At 43.9% G+C, this 20,645-nt stretch overlaps 1 protein-coding gene across 1 annotated transcript in view; it reads left to right on the plus strand.

The window, feature by feature from the left end:
- Positions 1-20,645, plus strand: part of LOC126919020 (protein Fe65 homolog) — a 150,276-nt gene that overhangs the window by 79,392 nt on the left and 50,239 nt on the right. The window contains exon 4 of the mRNA XM_050727705.1: positions 10,439-10,757. Within this exon, the coding sequence (XP_050583662.1) occupies positions 10,439-10,757 (319 nt within the window). The remainder of the gene's footprint in view (positions 1-10,438; positions 10,758-20,645) is intronic.

Raw genomic sequence — 20,645 nt, forward strand, 5'->3', positions numbered from 1 at the left:
CGTACCGGAAAATTCTCGGGAGATCTAACGTACGATAAACCGGTATCTAAGAAGAAGAAGGGTGAGTGGAGTCAATAAAACCGGCATGTCGTAAACTAAACGTAACGCCACGGAGAAAGTCGGTTGCCTGTGTAGTTAAAAGGATTAGTCGAGATGCCATTGCGCGGAAACGGTAAACGAATGCCAGCACGACGGTTCCTTCCTTGGTAAAAATTTCACCAGAAACCGGCGCAATATCGGTTTTACGGGCGCGCTTTAAAGATGTATCTAAGCCGCTTGTATGACGTGTACGTGCTGCTCGATGGACATTAAGGGGTTAAGGCACGTGAGAAACCAGACAAGGCCAACTTGTGTATCGCTGAAGTCAAAACCCCCTTCTTTTCGTGACATTAGTCACTTTTCCTATGAAATACGAACGTTAAATTTTTTGATAAACATTTCTGTCGTGAATAGTAGATAGGACGAGGTTTATTCACCGGCAAATAATATCAGCAAATTACGAGTTACAGATTATAAACTTCTCTTTCACGATATTACGATTTTTCCTCAAATACGATAATCGAATAACCTGTACAGTTTGGAAAATTTATTTGTAAAATTTTGTTCGTTTCATTAACAGGCTTTTCACCGTTATGCAATGGTATTTATTAGCAGCGATAAGTTGTGAAGCTGTAATCTCGCGCTAAATCACGTTTCAGCAAAAAAGTGTCGTGAAAATTCCATTCAGCTTAGCGAAGCACGTTACTTACTCAAATAACGAAACTAAAAGTCGTTACGTTAAAAATGCAGATAGTCGTACAAGCGCAGAGCTTAATAGACGACAAGGGAAAGTACTGCAGGATTTCGGTACATAAAAGGTTAAAGGGGAGTTGATTTATGGCGCGTTGGGATCTTAGGTGAAAAATGGCCGATCGAAAGTACGGGCAGAAATATCTAGCTGGCGGCTTTGCCGCTCGTACGAAATGGCTCGGTCTCATGCCGCTTAAGTACATATGCCAACACGATTCCCCGTGAACCGAGCACGATCCGAAATGGAGAGCGCGTCCGCAAAGCGCGATAAAGCTCCTAGATCGTGGTGCGAGCACGCAACCTGCCTCTTGGAACGCGTTAAAATTGCATCATGCTCGGGATTTATCGGTCTCCATCATCCGTAATCCTCTTCTAATTCGTCGAATTTTCATTTCACCGACCGAACGAAGATTCTCGCTCGAAAGATGTGGACGTTTATACGAGAAATCGCGTTGGAAACACGTTGATCGTCGCCATACGATTCCCTGAGGGAAATCTTCGACATACTTTCTAACCGAATATCCAGAAGTTGGCAACGCTCGTTGCCCGAAATCGGGCCGCCTGGAATTACCAAGAGGAGTTGCTCGAGTGCGATCGTGCCGCCGGAGGAGGAAAAAATGATGACCAAACTTAGGTTATTACCGCGGCACCGAGTTTAATCTAAATGCGAATCTAACGAGGACGAACCCCAACCTCGTTCGTGTGATGGTGCACGCTCAAAGTCGTCGCTCTGCAATTGTATTCCTCTCGTCTGTACGTACCGCGTCTCTGTGTGTTTCCGAATGTACAGATCCGCGACTCGCGCTTCTCAGACAGCTTCTGTCTCGCCGACGACATGTATAACGGTTTCTGATAACTAGCACGACCTTTCGAACTTTCCAGACTATCTTGTAATTAGACGAATTCGCTTAACTTTCGCGCCGTGTATCGCCGTTCTCGAGTCAACCGATCCTCCACCGAACATCCATAAATAAAAAGAATACAAAGTGACGAATAGTTTTCTTCCTTGCGCCGTAATTCATACTTTATCAGTACGTGTAACTGGAAATTATTGTCCTCCAGAGTATTGCTGGTATCAAGGAAGACACGAGTTAAATTATTCAACGGCAAAGGTAAATAGGACCTACAAAACGTCTACTCGATATTCTTTATTCCACCGTATCCTGCTGATCTTCTTCTCTTCCTCCTTCGATCGCTTAATACGAATACGATCTTTCTCTCTGTCAGCTACGGTAGATCGTCGTTGAATACTTCGCGTACGACAGCTCGTCCTTGAAATATCGATTCGCATCCGACGAGTACATCGAACGGTTTCAAGATGGCGGTTGCCGAACGAAGCAGACCAGAAGACGCAGTCAAATTAGATTATCTCTCTGTCTTAGTTTCTAGAATGTCTCTCCTCTCGCTCTTTTCTCCCATCGTGCCCGGAGAACACGAGGACAGGCAAACTTGGATTTCTGACTTACGTTGAAACGCAGCCACACTTTGCTCTGACGTTCGCATAGATTTGCATAATTCGTCTTAATAGCGATCAGCCGGAATCCTTAAGAAGCAGTACCCTTCTCTCTAAGGATTCATCTCGGCGGAGGATAAAATATTCTTGCAGCTGTATAAAGTTAAGGATTGCTTCCGGAAATTTTCATAAAACGACGTACGAAGATGTCAATGATCGTCTGGTAGAAACGATACGAGCTATTTATTAAATTGCCACGTGCGAAATGTTTTTCTGAAGCTTACATTTTACGAAATACATAATACCATCTATGAAATATTATTCCCTTGTCGATCAACCATACCGAAGATGAAGATATCTGTTGCAAATCATACACATCGAATGCTACGAAGATTCGTAACAAAAATCTGAGGATAATTTTCTTATGAGCTTAAATTTGAAAATAGCGAAGTCATGAATAATTAGAAACGTAAATTTATTTGCCATGGTCTAAGTACATTGAAAAAGCGCGTTGAATTACGCGGAGATTACTTTAACCAAATATTTTATGCCTTAAACGAGCTACGTATCGGCGTAATTTTATGTTTTCAAAAGCAACACTTTACATACGCCGACCTAATATTTTCTACGATGCGTTAGTCCATGAGACGGTTATTTTCACCCTATGAAAACACGTCAGAAATACCCAAAATCTTCGCTGCACACGCTCTTCCTTGACCTGGCACAAAATTATTGCCTGTCACCGGGCATTCCAATCGAGTAATCTCAATTCTACGTCGAAACTACCGGTCGATCGCAATTACTCGCACGCGGAATTCTGCAGCAACACACACGCGAGACAGGAGAACCACTTACGATTAGATCGATAGCTCGAGTCAGCGTTACCGCGACGTATGGCTTGGTGCCAGACTCAGTCACTTCTGTTTTGTTGCCGTTTTTAGCGCTGCCTGTACAGACGTGGTCGCATACCACGTATCTACGTATACGTATCAACCCGTGGCCTTTTTCCCCTTGCTACGTCGTTCTTCGAGCGACTAAGCGTGGGAACGGCTATTTTTACAGATCATCCCTGAGTCGAACGTGTGACGAAGCAGCTGTCATCGTCACGAAGAAATCCGTTTCGTCAGAGCTCTTTGCGTTGAATTCCCATCGCCAAAATTCGATAACCCTTTCGAAAGCCATGTCAGCCACGAGACGCACGAAACGTTCGATGACCAGAAATATAACGCCGCGTCGTTGACTCGTTCAAACTATCGCATAGGAGATATTAAATTTGATAATTTTCTGCTTTTCAAACGCCAATATTGCAAATGATACATTTCCAATGATGAGAGAAGAGTAAAGCCGTGAGTTGAAAGAAATTCTATGAAAGCGTCCTTGGGTCGAGAGCATTTACTCTTCATTAAATCGCGCGCTAACGCATCGGCAAATAGCAATCGGGAAAAGTAGCCGTCTGGAGCATTAAGTAGTAGACTGAAACCGAATGCCAAAAGGACGAATTGAAAAAGACGCCTGGCATCGGCGTGTAGGTATACTTTGCGAATTAGACTGTCACTTATTCATATTCATTGAACGTCCCTACTTTACACGAACCATAAACCAGCAGGAAGGTTTTAACTACCGACCCATGACCCTTTTTACTGGCGCTAGCATGGTTAAGTGAAAACGACCGGTGTCTGGTCAGACACGAACGCGTCTCCCATCTACTTTGCTTCCTTATTCTCGTTGATGAAAATTCAAGTGTTTCGCGTGGAGATACTATCTTATTCGTATTGTTACTAAACGTTTGAATGTATTAAACGAAGGATTTACTATCCACCACTACTGCTGTTAGTAAGTTTAAGCGAAAACGATCGGTGCTTGATCAGACACGAACACGCCTTCCATCCGAAATTCATACGCATTGCATTACATACTATCAAACATTGTAGAGTTCATACGAGTTACGAATTGTTACTGACGCTAATATTTCTGAGTGAAAACGACCAGTATGTGATCAGACAGGGCGCATCTTCGATTCTACGTCTATTTCCCCAATGACAGTCATAAAGTTATTTCTAGTAAAGACACCATTTTATACGTATTATTATTAATCACTGGAACTACCGATCATGTCACACGAGATATGATCGAAATTTTCACTAGCGAAACTGCAAAAGGTCGAATATGCTTGATGGTTTACCGATCGTGTTGCTTTTATTAAAAAACAGTTACCAGGATATTCGAGGCGCCGCGTGGACGTAGTACGAGAATGATATATCGTTGTCCAGTCCACGGCCCACACGACGTAAATCATTGACGAGCCACGGTACGAAGCACGTCGAACTATCGTCGTCTATCGATCGCAATTATCCGGTAATAATATCATGCAATGCATCAATTTTCTTTAGCGGTCATACGTGCATCAGTGAAACATCCTGAACCAAGGTTATAGCATCGAAACAAGATATTCGATAAAGTAACGAGAACACGTCGATCACTTTGTAGTCTAACGGAAGACTTTATTGGTCCACTGCGAGTGACCGTTGAACGGTATCGAGAAGCCAGATAAGATCGTACGGAAGAGGTCGACGTTGTTGGCGAGAACAGGCGGGGTTAGAGACTAGTTGGAGGCGGCATGGCGCGGCTAATAGTGTTTAAGGGTTGCGTGCGGCGCCGTAGGTGAATGGCGCCAGGACGTCTAAGCGCCAACGGGCCGACCGTTTCCAAAGTATACAGTATACGTGGTTCGATCGTCGGGATATAGTCGACGATTCGTTGCTGGGAGGGGACAAAAAATACGCATAAGCATCCTTCTGTGAAGCCAATCTACGTAATCATGCAGAGTTACGTACATCCCCGGGAAACGGTATTGCCAGAGTCGAGCGAAAAAAGGGCTGAAAGGCCAATTGCCCTCGAACGAGATTGTTCGTAGCTTGTTCGACGAAAATGAACGGGGGAACCGAGAAGAGTGGTTGTGCAGAGGGAGGGGTGGATGCTCTTGTTCTTTGATTCTTTTCGTCGCTTTTTTTCTTTCCCGCTCTTGTCCTCGTTTTTTTTCTTTTTTTTTTTAACATTATCCTTGTCGTTCCTTCTCATCGACTTTCGTTTCGAGCAATGGAAATGTAGCAAAAATAGGGTGAATAGTTCTCCGAGTTGTTTCATCGTTTGCATTCAATCTTCCCTCTCGAATATCTTGATACTTCGCTCCGTCGTCTCGTTACACGACCATATACGTACGTACGTGCACAGGAAAGCATCGGGATCTCGAATAAATTTGTCTTTCGAATGTGTCTTTTAACGATCGCTTAAGAGACGTCGACTTCGGCCACTTTCGGATACTTGGAGAACACGATGATCGGCTATGAGGACCTCGGACAGGCGACGAATAGAAATTCAACGATAGGGGAGAAGACAGCGTTAGACGCCATTACCTGAAAAAATCTTAACCTTTTCGAAGGTCCGCCAACATTTTCGGCGCGCTGTAAAAGTTAACGATGGGTTTTGAAATTGCCTCGGCCTTTTTTCGCCGTAACGAGACACGGTGCTTGGTTCTTCGCACCCCATTCTCTATAGTCTCTCGTGCGAGAAACATTTAAGATCGTAACTCTATTGTTATGGGGGTAAGGGAAAAACCAGAAGGGGCTGTGAAAGAAGCGGGCAGCATCGACAGCCGGCCCAGAGCGTAATCGCAAGGCCGGGCTCGAATAAACGTTGAATTCCGTGAAAGGGTTAACATGGGGTCGAGAATCACTTTATTTCTCGGCCCGTGAAGAATGTTATCGCGGTGAGCCGTGAACGAGAAGAATGGAACGTAGATCGCGAAGGATTTTTCTGCTGCTATTTCGTATTATACAGCGCAAGAGCTATTCTGTTACTCCGTTACAAACGAAACAAACACGGCATACATTTTCCTTTTCTTTTCCTTCGTCTCTAACCGGCGAATTAATCCGTCTGAGAAAATTGTAGGAGGAAGTCGACTTTCAATCGAGACATTGGATATTCAAATTATCGTCGATCGACCTTCAGGAAAATTGGTTTGCATTGCGTCGCCCTGTTAAAAAATGGCTATCCTCGGTCCCAGGAATGCTCGACGGACATAGTCAATCGCCTCCGGTACTTATGAGATACGTGACCCCCGCAATTCGTGGGGCGGAGGTTGTTCCGCGCCCATGAAAGTTAATATTCCGTGGAAAGGACTTACGTAAGGACGTCGACGGAGGAAGAAAGAAAGAGAGACAGGGTGAACGCGAGAAGAGCAGAGGTGAAGGGGCCAGAGAAAAGAAGAAGGGATAAAAAGAAAGGGAAAAAAAACGGAGGAGAGGTACTCGTTGGTGGTAAAGAGCCCCTTCACCCCCTAGACTTTACCTAGACTCGACCGAGGAATCGATAGGGTGACTCATCGAGGGGCGGTGACGGAGTTCTCTCCCTCCCTTATTCCTTGTCCTCCTTGTTCAGCCTTCCCACGCCCTTCTCGTACTCTTTCCATCACCTTGCTTCCGGTTCTAACGCCGAAAGCGTGTCCAAACTTTCAAACTTTCGCGTACGACCTACGTTCCGGTTACTTCTTCCCGTAGACTGTTCCTCGTTCTTCTTCTCCCTTGCGGGGTCGAAATAACGAAATGCACTATTCGGGGGCCTCGTTTCGGTATTCGTTCGTCCGCGGAATTTGCTGACTTCGATGGTGACTTAAAAAGTTGCAAACAGAAAGAGTGAGAGAGAGAGAGAGAGAGAGAAAAGGAGAAAGAGAACAAGCTTGCTATTTTCTTGTTCGCCGCGTGTCGTTTTCCTCCGCAGTGCGGTCTCCTAACCAACCTCGGATCGTTGCAAACATCGAATCGATGCCACGAATTTGGCCACGTTCGAACGATATCGTCCTCTTTCTTCCTTGTTTTTCTTGCATTCTTTCTTTACCCGGTGAAAGTAGAGCGACAGACGCACGGTATAAGTGTAAAGTTTTCGCACTTCGACCATCTCGAGGAAACTTTTCTCCATGAAATAACGAAGTCCGTTGGAAAAGACCGTTGCAGCTGCAACTCGCAACTGCAACTGCACTTCTTCGGTCGTACCTATAACGAACATGCGGCAATATGATCGCGACGCCAGCCAATTTATCGTACACGAACGATCCACCCTCCTGCTGAGTCATCCGACGTCCCTCCTGAATTAACGAAATCTTTCGCACATTTCCATCGGACTTACCTACGAATTACACGCTCTCCTTTTGCTTCTTTCCGCCATTCGATCTTTAAATAATTAACCGTCCAAAGATCGTAAGCCGATTGCACAGCTAAAATATTCACGAAAAGAAGTTAATGGAATCTAAACGAGCGTTCTTCTATCTCGAACAATTACCACGAATCCGCTCTTTTTGCTATAGCCATGTTGCCCCTTTCTTGCTAACGGCAGTGCCGTAAAATCAACCTTCGGGTTTCCAACGCTTTCCAACCGTTCCTCTTCTCCTAAAACTTTGATGCTCCCTTTCTCTCCCCTCTTGTCTCTCTCTCTCTCTCTCTCTCTCTCTCTCTCATTCTTTGTACTTCCTTCTTCGTTCCTCCGAGCTGCTTTCGAAATAACGAGATGTATTGATGTTAACAAAACACTGGAGTATCTACTTCGTGGCACGTGTAACGAGCACGCGACCACATGGCCAATTTGTCGCCCCTAACCATGCCGCCCATTCGCTGATTCATCTGAACTTCCCCCTCGAGTCGTTCAACTTTTATCGGACATTCAGGATAATCATGAAGTCGAGCACCTGGAAATTAACGAACTCGTTTTTTACTCTGTCGATCGTGAAATTTTCAACGTGGCGGATCGTAAAATCGGCGAACAAGGATGATTCATGGTCGTTCGTGTGTCAGAGATAGATGAAACGCGAGAAAACTGATTACCCTCTTGTTCCGGGCAGAAATATAGCTGCAGTCGATGGAAACCGGCGAGGGTCGTAACAAACGTCGAATTAGCCGAAAGAGGTAGCATCAAAGGGTTGCAGAAGCAACTTTCGTTCGCGTAATTCGATCGGTTAATTATCTCTCCTGTCGATGGCCCCATTGTTTCCTCAGGCCCGTGGAAAAAGCGTATGGGACAGAAATTCGCGAACAAAAAATAGCTTGTCTTTGATCGAATACTTTGTAATCGTGCATATGTCCGGTCGATTAATTTCATTCATATTTTTATCTCGTCAGTGTTTTCCTCTATCGTGTTTACGCTTGCTATTTCAAATATAATAACACGATTCTTGATTTAATCCACGGAAAGTGATGCAACTAACGAAAGGTGGCGCGTTTTTTGACAAGCGACCCTGGTCGAACACGAACTCCGCGTCGATCTGGCCGAAAGAAGCTCGGGCTCTCGAAGTACAGAGCTTAAAGCCCGCGGTTGAATCAATACCGAGAACAGGAGGGAGATAGGTAGACGGCAGAAGAGATAGGAGTGTCAAGGATAGAAGAAAGGAAGGAAGGAAGAAAGGAAGGGACAAAGGAGGCCAAGGAGATTCGTCTTAGACACCCAGATACATACACGTACACGTAACCAGACACACACATTCTTCGGGCCTGTTCCCTGTGTACAAGCCGGCGTATCTGTACACCGTGTATATACTCGATAGTTTGTCAATAAGTACATGGAGGTTCTTCGCAACGTTTTGCGATTAACTGGCGAGATTTTTTTAACGATATGACCGGCGTCGCGTCGGCATGGATGCGTTATGCCGGTTTCTGTACAACGTCCTTCTAACTACTGTCGTCTTGCTAAGGAGCATCAGTGAGTAGTGTAAACGTACCGTGCTAAATATAAAATGTCATGTTTAAAATAGTAGTCATCGTGATCATCGGTATATCTCTGTCTCTGTTTCCGCCTCACTCTCTCTCTCTCTCTCTCTCTCTCTCTCTCTCTCTCTCTCTCTCTCTCTCTCTCTCTCTCTCTCTCTCTCTCTCTCTCTCTCTCTCTCTCTCTCTTTGTGTTACTACGAGCTTGAAACCCACTCCTTTTTTACGCTTTCCAACCTTCAGCCTATACGAGACCTGATCAGTCGGTCAATGTTTTTAATCCTCTTACACCGTCAAGAAGAAGACTTTTGGTCTTCCCTCTCGAGGATTCTCGAACGTATTTCAACTCGCGAGGTCGTCTCTTCGCGATTGATCCGCTATACCCTTCGTTTCGTTTCCTATTTACCGCTCGAACGATCTCTCAATTTTTCTTCCGTTGATTTATTTTCGTTCGCGTTTTATATCACGAATAAATCGTGACGCTTTCGTTATCGTAACGTCAACCACACTTTTCTACGAGTGGTACCAAAACTAGAACTATCGACCGTCTGGTTATTCATACCCGTGCTTTTATCGCATCTTCGTCAAACGCAAACTTATCAGACGACTGAAATGCTTTAGTTTCTATATATGCGCAATAGTATTTTACGTACTTCTCTTTCAATGATTACGTCTATCTTAGGTTCTTGCGAAACTAAACTTTGACCTCCGTTTTTAATCTACCGATAGTCTCTTGTCTCACGGCTAACAGCACGCACGTGCCGGTTTGACGCATGTCTTGCAAAAACAGTCTCACGAAACAGTCGGGCGACCTTCGAAAAATATAATTTAGAACTATTGCTCAATGATTTTAACCCTCTAACATCGAGATCAAATCTTTCTGCACCTTGGGAAAGTTTTCTTCCTATTTTTATAAAACGTAATGCGCTGTAATTTAACACTAATTTGACCGAGAATAAGTATAATTATCATTTGGTAAAAATAAGTATAATTATCATTTATTTCATCATTTAATTAATAATTTCTTTAAGTATAGTGAGTGGAAGTTATTTCCTTACATTCTGCTTTAGTTCTTTCAAATAAATGTCCATCGTTCTTAGCAATTGAACGATGAATTACAAACTCGAAACTACCAGAATGTAAATTATGACTTCTAGTACTTGGCTCACATATCTCTCAGTTTACTCTCAACTCTCTCTCTCTCTCTCTCTCAAATTACTTGTTGTGAGTGTAGCCATCGAAAATTGTAAGTGTTAGTCATCGACGAATTTTACAACTCGCTATGTCGTGTCCACCTGCTGTGATGTCTCCTACACGTAATTTCCACTGTGAAGTGATCAAATACTCCGATGAACGTTGCCCTGCGTATGCCTTTAAGCAACTAACAATTCTACCGAAGTTACTAAATTAATTTTAATTCACATAAATTTTTCTCGATGTGTTTCAGAAAACGGTCTTCTCTCCTTTGAGAATCCCAACTATCACTTGGACCCAGCTCGTCTGGACGATGCTTTGAACAGCAACGAGAACGGCAGCTCTCTGTACGATGAATTGTATCAGGAATTGGTCGGAAACGGTGGCAGAAGCGGCGAAGTAACTGGCGGCGGCGGCGGTGGCGGCGGAGGCGGTGGTACGAGGGTGCAAGCCCGCAGAACGTACGCCACATTGGATCTAGGCAGCATGGGGGTTGACGTCACTCAAGGTCCACTCACACAGGATTCTGTGACAGAGGACGCACCGGACAATACCGACAACCATAACCTAGGGTGAGTAGAGATTCACTAATTTCGTTTCGTTGACATTAAGTACGAATTCACGTTCGCGAATAATATATGAAACGGAGAACGTGGTCGTGATTAAATTCTTGGATACATGCGAAAATATTATAGACACAAATGAGGAGACCACACGGTCTAAACATGATAAATCCACTTTTGGTAAAAGTTGAAAAGAAGAAAACAATCAGATATATGCAGAGATACTAATAGCTTAAAAGTAAGTGATGCAGAAGATATATTTAATTCCAATGTATCTTCAGAAGGACGCGTGTAATTCCAGAAATAAATATAAAAGGACATTTGGAAATGTAGGGCATTAGGAAAATGTAGTTTTAGGAAATGTAGGGACATTAGGAAATGTAGTTTAATGGCATGTACGAGTAGAATTTTAAAATAAGAGAAATAGAATTTATTATGTTTCATTCTCATGACCGAATACCGGTTAAAGAGACGTTCGATTATCGTAATTTCGATTCAGAAAATTTAGAATATAAATCTAAAGGTAATATTACATTTTTATATAAAAATATTTATTTTTGTTTAATTCTGATATTTAACGATCATGTGAAGATAAAGTTATTGTACCGTCGAAAAATCCGATCGTTCTAACAACTTGTATTACGATCAGTTTGTATAATTAAGGTTCTACTGTATGTATATCTAAAATCGATAACGTAATGCCTAATATACTCGATTTGACGAAACAGATAATCTGATCTCCAGAACGTCCATAATATAATCCGCGATTTATATTAGTCGTCACAGAAATCCACCATTTTCATCAGAATATCATTACGTTTCTGCTTTTAAACGGGTGGCGAGCTCGCAACGGCTCTCCGAGTTTCCCTTATTCGTAATATTCCCGGGCGGCTGTCGAAAGCTTCGTATAAGCGAGAAATCGGCTTCTCGAAGCGAAATCGAGAAATCGACTCGCTGAGAATGTTCCTCGTGGTCGTACCTAGGTAATATAAGATCCGGCCAGGCAGAATCGTTGATAAAAGTCCCGAGTCGGACCTCATCGGACTACCGCATAAAATTTCAATAAATCCGGATTCGTGAAAAGGACTCGGACAGAAGGAACGTATAGTCGATGGTACAAGCCAGTTCGAACTTATTCCCGACTGTTACACGAGAGGGAGGGTTTAGGTATTTGTTCGATCACTGGAACTTCTCTTCGTTCAGCTCCGACACTCTCATCGAAACTCCTTTGTCTTCCACGGCTGTTATCGAGCCCTGATAAACGTTGAGAACCACCTTAAAGGGAACCGTCGTTTCTCCCTCTTTGTTCTTTCTTTTTTTTCCTCTCTCCCTTCGATGAAAACCATGAAACAAGAGATTCTCATCAATTCGATGTCTATTTTTCCAATTTGATCGGAGTTCTTTTGAAATCATGGCAAATTAAGACTTTTTCCGGATTGTCGAGAAGCGAACACAGCACCGATGAATCGAACGAGCAACTCCGTCAAACCATTCCAAGTTATTCGAACGCGACTGTTACACCGGCCCTCCCGTATTCGCGATTGTTCAACGGCCTGGAACTCTCCGCGTCTCCTTCGTTCGACACTCCGGTTCTCGCCCAGCTGTTAAGTCCTTTCGTCTCGAGGACCTTTTGTCGGCGATGTTTGGAATTACCCCAAGTCTCGTCCCGACTCGTTAATCTCGCAAACGAGGTCTCCGTGAACTCGATCGCGGCTCCTTTTTGTCGATTTCAGAATTAGATTGGAAACGTTCCTTCGGGTTCGTCATCGCTTTTCACGATCGTCGACGAGTTTGTCGCCACGATTCATCCACTACAAACGATCGAAAATTGTGTTTTATCGTGAGAAAGATATCTCGTTGGAAAGCTGTCGAGAAACTTACACGTCGTATTAATATTTAAAAAGACAGACGTTAAAAGTATAATCTTTGGAGTTGATAAGTAAATTGTCACATGGCTTAATCATTTTGAACCGTTGGTTACCCAACAACTCTGTCTTACCATTGCCTCGTCTTTCAACATCTTACGAATTCGTTCAGGATCCGAGCTAAAAACGTGAAAACCAAGTGTACAGTGAAATATTAGAGAAAAGGACGAACTTAGAGTTTACCAGTCGATGAGTTAGTGATTTGGTCATCCAACAAGTCGTTCATTCCCAAAGAATAATTATCTAAAGCGAAGTTTAATGAGGCAGAAAAAGAATCGTAGCTGCTGTGAACACACACACTCTAGCTGCACCAGGTTTCGACGCGTTCAATCAACACGTATTTTAATGAACTACTACTCCTTTTTCGCCATTTCATTTTGTTCGGTCTACTCTTTTTCTTTTTCTGTACCTTTGACCCTCGTCTTCTTTTCGCTGCTCGGAAATCCGGACAAACATAAAAATGCAATTAAGGAAACGCCTGGCGTCTGGCAGAGGCCGCATACTTCTTGTTCCGTCGTGAAAGGTGGCTTCTTCTTACTCGTCCCGACGACTTCCTCCTGTACCACCCTTCATTACCTCTTCTTTCTCCTTTGTCTTCCCTTCGAGCTGCCTAAATTCAGTCCACCGTTCCGTTGGCTTGGTTAAATGGCCGCAAACCCAGGAAACAGACTAGAGGGAACGCCACCGTGACATCGAACTTTGAAGCATCCAGTTCAAGCAATTAAAAAGTTCTACGGTGAAGGGATTCAATAGGCGATCGACCAAAGGAGATCCTTAATCGTCCCTGGTATTTTGATGCCGTGTTCCTTCCACGAAGACGATCACTCTTCTCCTATTAATCGTGAATTCTGAATACGAATGGAAAAAAAGAAAACCGTTCTTCGCTCGCCATCGATATTTTAGGATAACGATTTGAAATATACTGCCACATCGAAGAAGGAAAAATATCAGCCCATGAAATCTCCAAGCTAAAACAAGAAATCGTGACTGTCGATGCTGCTACGAGGTAAATGGTTAAAAGGCTCGCACTGATGCATCTGAATGCTCGCAAACTACATAAACAAACACTTTGGACGTTTCATCGGTTGGAATCGACGCCTGTCGCTAGGTCCGACGCATAGTAAGGTAATGAAGCTATCGGCGAATGACAATCCGTCGCAACTGATCGAATTTTACGGTCGAAGCAGAGTGGAAAAGCGAATTTCCCTGCCTGCAGGCCGGCCCGCTTTCATCGTGGGTGTAACGTTAACTTCGTTTGCGTTGATGCGCCTGAAACGTACGCAGTGTTACGTTGTTAGGCGCTTGACGTGCTCGTATAATTTCATGCATCCGAAGTGGCTACGTCACCATCGCGTCGCCGGAAAATCGGTAACCTAATAACGTGCTTGATTATTCGACAACCGTGCGCGGTAATTGCCGTTCGCGAAATCTTTTCCCGCAACCTTCCCGGATAACTTCGTTTACGTCGCATGGAACATCGTTCAAACTTGGGATCGCTCCAATTCATTTACGCGTTCTGCGTATAGTAACTCTGCTCCGATAGTTAGGCTTCAGATACGATAAACGATTTACGTCTTTCTTTACGAGAAATTATGGTGGACAGATACTAAAGTCGAAACGAAGGGAACGTTGTTCGAGTGTGATAAGTTCATTGGTTGGATACAGTACTATTACATGGTAGACGATGAAAGTTACACGATAAATTGCCGGACTACTTTTCCCCCAAATTTAAGCGATCTGCCTAATATCATGGGGCCTCGATTTTACCTAGTTCATCTTCTATAATGGATAGGCAAAGTTTGAAGTGTTAGCGAAGAAGCTATTCTAGAAGTCATCGTGGCCAATTGGAGCTTTCCAGAATTGGATATTTCCAATCTTCCGGAATCGCATGTTCGAAATGTAGATTCGATTGTCTAGAGCCTTTCAGAATCGACTGTTCGAAACTTCTTGGAACTGAAGATTCCACTTTAGTTGTTCATCTGACGAACTATCTTTCTACGAAATGAAATATAAGAGCGCAGAGCTGATTCGCTAAAAAACGAAATACACGCGATGTAGCTACTATCTTCGCAACATTTTCTGTTCGTCGGAGAACGCATGCATAATATTACACTCTTGTATATTGTGTCGTTAACTCTTTGCGATTGCCATATTTTCTTTCATGATACTACCAATTAGTCGAAGCAACAAACGTTTACGGTTTGAAGAGAAATTTCGAATGCCGTCACATTCAGCTGCATAAAGTTAAAAATGCAATCCTGCCCAGTTTTGTCATCACTGCAAGATCGCCAAAATATCGCATCGATCTTCGCTTACGCCAAACTCTAAGAGGAAAACCCAATGGCCATCGCGATTGCAGAAGTTCTACGATGAAAAGTTCGTCACCGTATCCGGTGTCCAGACGGTATCTGGTAACATTCGGCTGGCAAAAATGGCTTGGAGAAGAGTCGGTGCAATTTCGAGGGTCGGTCGCTTTGTCAAAGACGAGAGAAGAACGAGCGCGAACTGAACGAACTCTCAGCAGAATAGAGGAAGCGAAACTGGACGGTGATGGGACTAGACGCGAAATGTCCTGATATTTCGTTCCAACCTCCGGCCCTCGAGGTGGGATATTAGACGATAAGCCAGCGAAAAAAGGGGTCGTTGGACGGATGAGTAGAGAGCTGCAACGACCCCTCGGCTCAGAGATTGAACTTCATCTAAACTTGCGACAAACTTTGCTCGTACTTGCCGCTATCTCTCATACTTCTGTCGAATCTCCGCCTACAACCCTTAACCTTGTTCCACTCTGACGGTGCCGCTAGGAGGGATGAGAGAAAGTTAGGTGACAGGCAACGAACTGCTTCTGTTCTCCTCCGTCAGAAGGATGTCTCCTGGTTCTTTGAAACCAAAAGAAGGTAAACCAAAAGGGAAAAGCAGGTATTCAAAGGATTCGATTCAAAAGAGGACGAGATAAAGACGAGGGAAACGAAAGTTGAGAAAATCCGAGTGTCTACCAGGAAAACAGAAAGTAACATGTTTCACGATGAAACGAGCTAAAACGATCAAAAGTAGAAATCAAAGGAACGACTTAAGAGAAGCCAACGTTATCAATTAACGGCGTTTGTCTTTGCCATTCGTCTTGCGAATTTCTTTTTGAAAAGATCCTCTTCAACAAGCTCCTATTTTCTCTTTAAAAGGAGACAAAATCTAGGAAGGAATAAAAGAAAGTATAGGAGGAAGAGATAGAGAGAGATCCGTGAAATTCGACGCGCTCGAAAGCGAACAAATCGCGTTTCAACGTTGACGTGCCGCCAGAGAGCGGAAATTTGCTACCGAACGGAAGGAAGGGCCGATAGAGCGCGGTCGGAGCAGAGGTACCAAGCTGGACGTGCACGATCCACAGTCTGGATTATATATTTTCCAAAAGCATAGCAGAGGCTAGAGAAGAACGAGAACGCCGGCCATCCGGCGCGCTTAATATATCCGCATTATTCTTCGTCTGGTGAAAACTGGCTTGGTCATAGAGCTAGTAACTGATGCAAGTCTCTGGCGGTAGTAGTAGTAAGGACAGACCAGACAGAGGTAGATTAATGCAATCCGCATCAATCTCCATCGGGGTTGAAGGGCCGTCTTCCCTCCAGGAAGCCATCAGCATCGCCGTTCGTATTCACTTACGCCTGTTCGCCGTTATTATGCATCATTTTGCTCTCGCTTTTTTGGCCAATCATCTCATCGCCATACCGGTAGACCGAGTGCTCAGGCAAATGGCCCGATTACCGTCGAGTAGCCGCGCAATGTAAAACATCCGTGGACCAACAGTTCCCTAGTGATAATTGAATTTTTATCGTTGTTCCCTTCTTCGGGGCATTATTCGTCGAGCTATTACGCGAATATCTCGTTATCGATGTTCTTTGTGGTGCTGTGGGGAAAAAAGGACAAAAAAGAAGGAAAAGAGCGTTCCATTAGGGACCTGTTAGTGAATTTGTCAGTAGACTGCCTAGGCTTCTGCTTTTAAAAGGTAGGTCAGGGATTACGTAGGATTGATACGCAGGAAATATAGGGATCATAGAAGACTTTCGCTCAAACATCTTAAAACGTCTTTCATTCTTAGCAAAACTCCGATATTTATGTACACCGCTCAAAACAATTGGTACAGCAAGTAATTGTTTAGATTCAGAACTTCCAATTACATGCAGTTTTTAGTAAATTTTCATACGTTTCTTATATACGAGATACCAAATATTTTTGTATTATTTTCCTTTATTTATTTTCCTTTTCCTATCCCAGTATTTTCCAGTGGTACACATGGAATATGTCTACGAAACATTTCGACAATTATGCCTTTGCTTCATATTCCTGTAGCTGTGAGTGTAGAAGAACCTCCACTTTTTCTATGTAATTCGAATAATCCTTATAATAATGAGAAAAAATCACCTATACCACGATGCATTCGTGTCTTTCGTGCTTTTTGCCGGTTTCGAACCATAGCAAGGCTATCGAGTTAACGTACGCCAGGAACCTGCGCCTTTTCATTTTTATTATCGCCTGGTTATTGTGCGGCGGCGAGCATATGTCGCGATACGTGCGGGCAACGTGAGCTTTTCAACGACAGACACATGCGTCAGGGTTGAATATGCTCGCATAATCGCGACCTGGCGTACAAAGCGGTGTCTCGTAATGGGCATATCCCTGTATCCTGATAAAATTCCCTCGCAGATCTGGCCCATTCAGGAAGCGTAAACCCGTAAGAAACGACGACGGTCGCTATTCGAACTACCCTGTGAATTGCGGGTCATCCTCTATAATACTGGCACAGACGGAAGAGAGAGAGACAGAAAATACTCTTAGCTGTAAGTTTTCTCTATCGGTTTCGTTGATATCATTCATACTACGAAAACTATAAAGAAGTATAGCGTAACTCAACGTGTGACACAACATCAAAGATTTACTTTATCAGTGAGTTTAACAGCTCGTAATAAAAATCATCCTCTATCATCTCTTCGATTTCTGTTCAGTATATCTCAATTCTTTCGTATTTTTTATATATAATTAAATAAGGAAGTTATAGTCCTAAAATTTTCATAGAACCGTATCGCGCATGTACCTATATTTCTCTTAGCCCTTGATATTACTCCGACGATACATCCATGGCAGATTAAAAGCCTCCGGCAGATACGATATTATTAGTTCTATTTTACATCGACTTCGAAACAGCGTAACGTCTACTGTACTTAATAAAAAGAGGAGAAAGTAGGAAAGATGGGAAAAAGTTTTCGGGTAATTCACGCGCCAGCGTTCAGGGAGCGTTGTAAGTCACCTCGACAACACCCTCCGGAGCACTCGAAGCCGAAACCCACACACCCGTGAGAAAGAACGAACCATTTTCAAGGGTTCTGTAAAAAAAAGAGAGAAAGAAGAGAGGGTCGGAAGACGAAGGAAAGAGGAGGGAACGAAGGTATCGTGGAAGAGGCTAAAAGTGGCGGAACTCGCACCTCGCTAGGATAGGTATCTTAACGATCGTGTCTGAGGCGGGATACATTGGGCGTGAAATAAGGCGCCTTTGTTAGGGCAGCTTTTCTTTACAGTCTGCACCCCGCCTAGCCGCGACTCATTCCCTCGAAGCGTTCGCCTTTAGTTTCCTTCGTTGCCACCCTCGCAACCGCAACCTCCGTCAGGATCACCGAACAGAGGGTCCACACTCTCTGACGCTCCATGTCTATGGCCAGGATCGTTCTGCTCGAACTCGATGCAGGAGGACTGACAGGACTGACGAACGTTCTCTCGAGACGTTGTAATTTACATTGAAAACTGATACTTTTGATCCAGATCAAACATTTATTTGGTAGACAATTTTATTACAGCATATTTAGAGCAGTGGGAAAAGGAGGATTTCGATACCAAAATAGGAATATAATTAGATAGAGTCTAAAAATTATGACTCAACGACTATGGTTAAGGATTTTTATAATATGAAACTTGTTAAGGACTAACCCTCGCATTTTTCACGCGATATATCCCCAGGCCTCCGCATTCTCTGTTTCTTGAAGCAGACTACGAAAATTCCTCTCTGTTTTTCTCTTCTCTTGGCTTCGAATATTTTCACCTGGGAGCTGAACATTGCTTGACCTTGAAACGAAATCGAATCGGTGGCAGACGAGCGATATCGTATGCATTCCGCGCAGTCGTCACTGTATCTTCAAGCCCGTCACGTCTCACGCTCCCCATATACGATGTGGAAATTTATGATAGGCTGGCAGGCGTGCTCGCGTCCCTGTAATCCCTTAACGCCGTTACCTGCAACACGAGTCTTGCTTTCCTTATTTCTACCGATCGTTCACAGGGAATTTCGAGCCGCGACATTATCGTCTATCACGCGTCGAATAAGGAACACGATGAAACAGGGGGTTGACATAAACCAGGGCGTCCCTCGTTCAAGATTTCCAATTGATATCAACGCATAATCCCGCTTCTATATACCTCCGTGTATCCTCTGATTTTCCTCCGAACCGAGGTCACGCGTATTATTCTATCGTTCTTTGATCCGATCCTAGATTTCGTATGTTAGCTTTGACCCTAGCTACCCTTCGAGCGGATACGGAAAGAATCGAAATCATCCACCTCGAAGATAAAGATAATGGCAAGATGGAGCAATACGGATTTTCCGACAACACGTACAACATATAGGAATCAAAGCACGACAGTTCGATGGAATCTGGCAGTTCCAAGGCGCCCAAGTTTAACCTGCGAGTGTTTGCTAATGAACTCCCAGTAGCGCAAGTAGAGACGGTCAGTACATAGTCGGCCACGGAACTTGAGGAACCTCGTTAATGAGAATAGGCATCGCGAGTACCGTACAACTACCGTGAAACACAAACGTTTCAACAACGTCTAACGAAGAACCAGCTACAAGGTACAATGGGGAGGCACCGGCAAAAGGTAAACGACACATTGTTCTCGTACCAGTGCGGTGGTAATATCGAGTATACAGTGGACCACGTTGTCAGGGACGAGTAATATACTCGTGGACGCTCGCTAGTGGGCCGAGCTTGGTCAACTATAATTCCAAACGCTTAAATAATGCAACGAATGCATCCACAGACCGCGCATACGCGGCTACATTCGAGCGACGCGGTTTCTCGTCGACCGCGTTTTCCTCGCCGATAAAACTTTCACGACTATCCCCGGATCGAAGTTTTATTGCGGCTTATCGATTATCTGCCATAGACGTAATTGGATTATTTCTCTGTTCAGGACATTGATACCTCTTCCCCCTCCCCTTGGTCCCTTTCGACCCGATTCGTTTAACTACGATGAAATTGAACTCGGTCAACGACATATTTTTTTTTATCTTCTCGCGCCCCGAGGAAACCGAATCCGGATCATTTTGATGCTCTTAAATCAAATCGAGCGACAGGGCTGTTCTGCGTTTATCCGCGTTTCATAGGCATCATTCTCCGATTTGTCCGTACTGAGTTTGTGAGATACGTTTTCAACGATGAATTGAATAGGTTATCCATAATATTAAAAGTAGACTAAAAGGATTCAGTCTTTGTTTTCCTACGTCAAAAGCAGATATCGGTGAAAATCTGTAAGTGGATCGACACGTTTAATGGTCGGACGTTCCGACGTTCGCCGTTCGACTGAGGATTTTATTACGAGAACAGAGAATGTGGATTTCCGGAAACATGGAAATAGCAGTTACTCGAAATCGAGGTCAGATAGGGCAATGGTTTCTAGAAACGTTCGGTACGCTCGATTCATATTATAATACGCCAGAGAAATTGCTCTCTTTCTCGTCTAGCAACGCTGCATTGCGGAACACCGTATTGCGGCGCGTTTGATGCAGTTCCCCGGCGTAAATGTGTCGTGTTACGATAGATCCTCTTCAACGGCTTTTGCAACTTGCTTTATACGTCATACCTGGCCATCTTACAATAGCGCGACGCCCAACTATAAATGTATATCGATTCCACGCCCACGGAGATAAATA

The sequence above is a fragment of the Bombus affinis genome, chromosome 7, assembly GCF_024516045.1.
Source record: "Bombus affinis isolate iyBomAffi1 chromosome 7, iyBomAffi1.2, whole genome shotgun sequence".
Taxonomy (NCBI): domain Eukaryota; kingdom Metazoa; phylum Arthropoda; class Insecta; order Hymenoptera; family Apidae; genus Bombus; species Bombus affinis.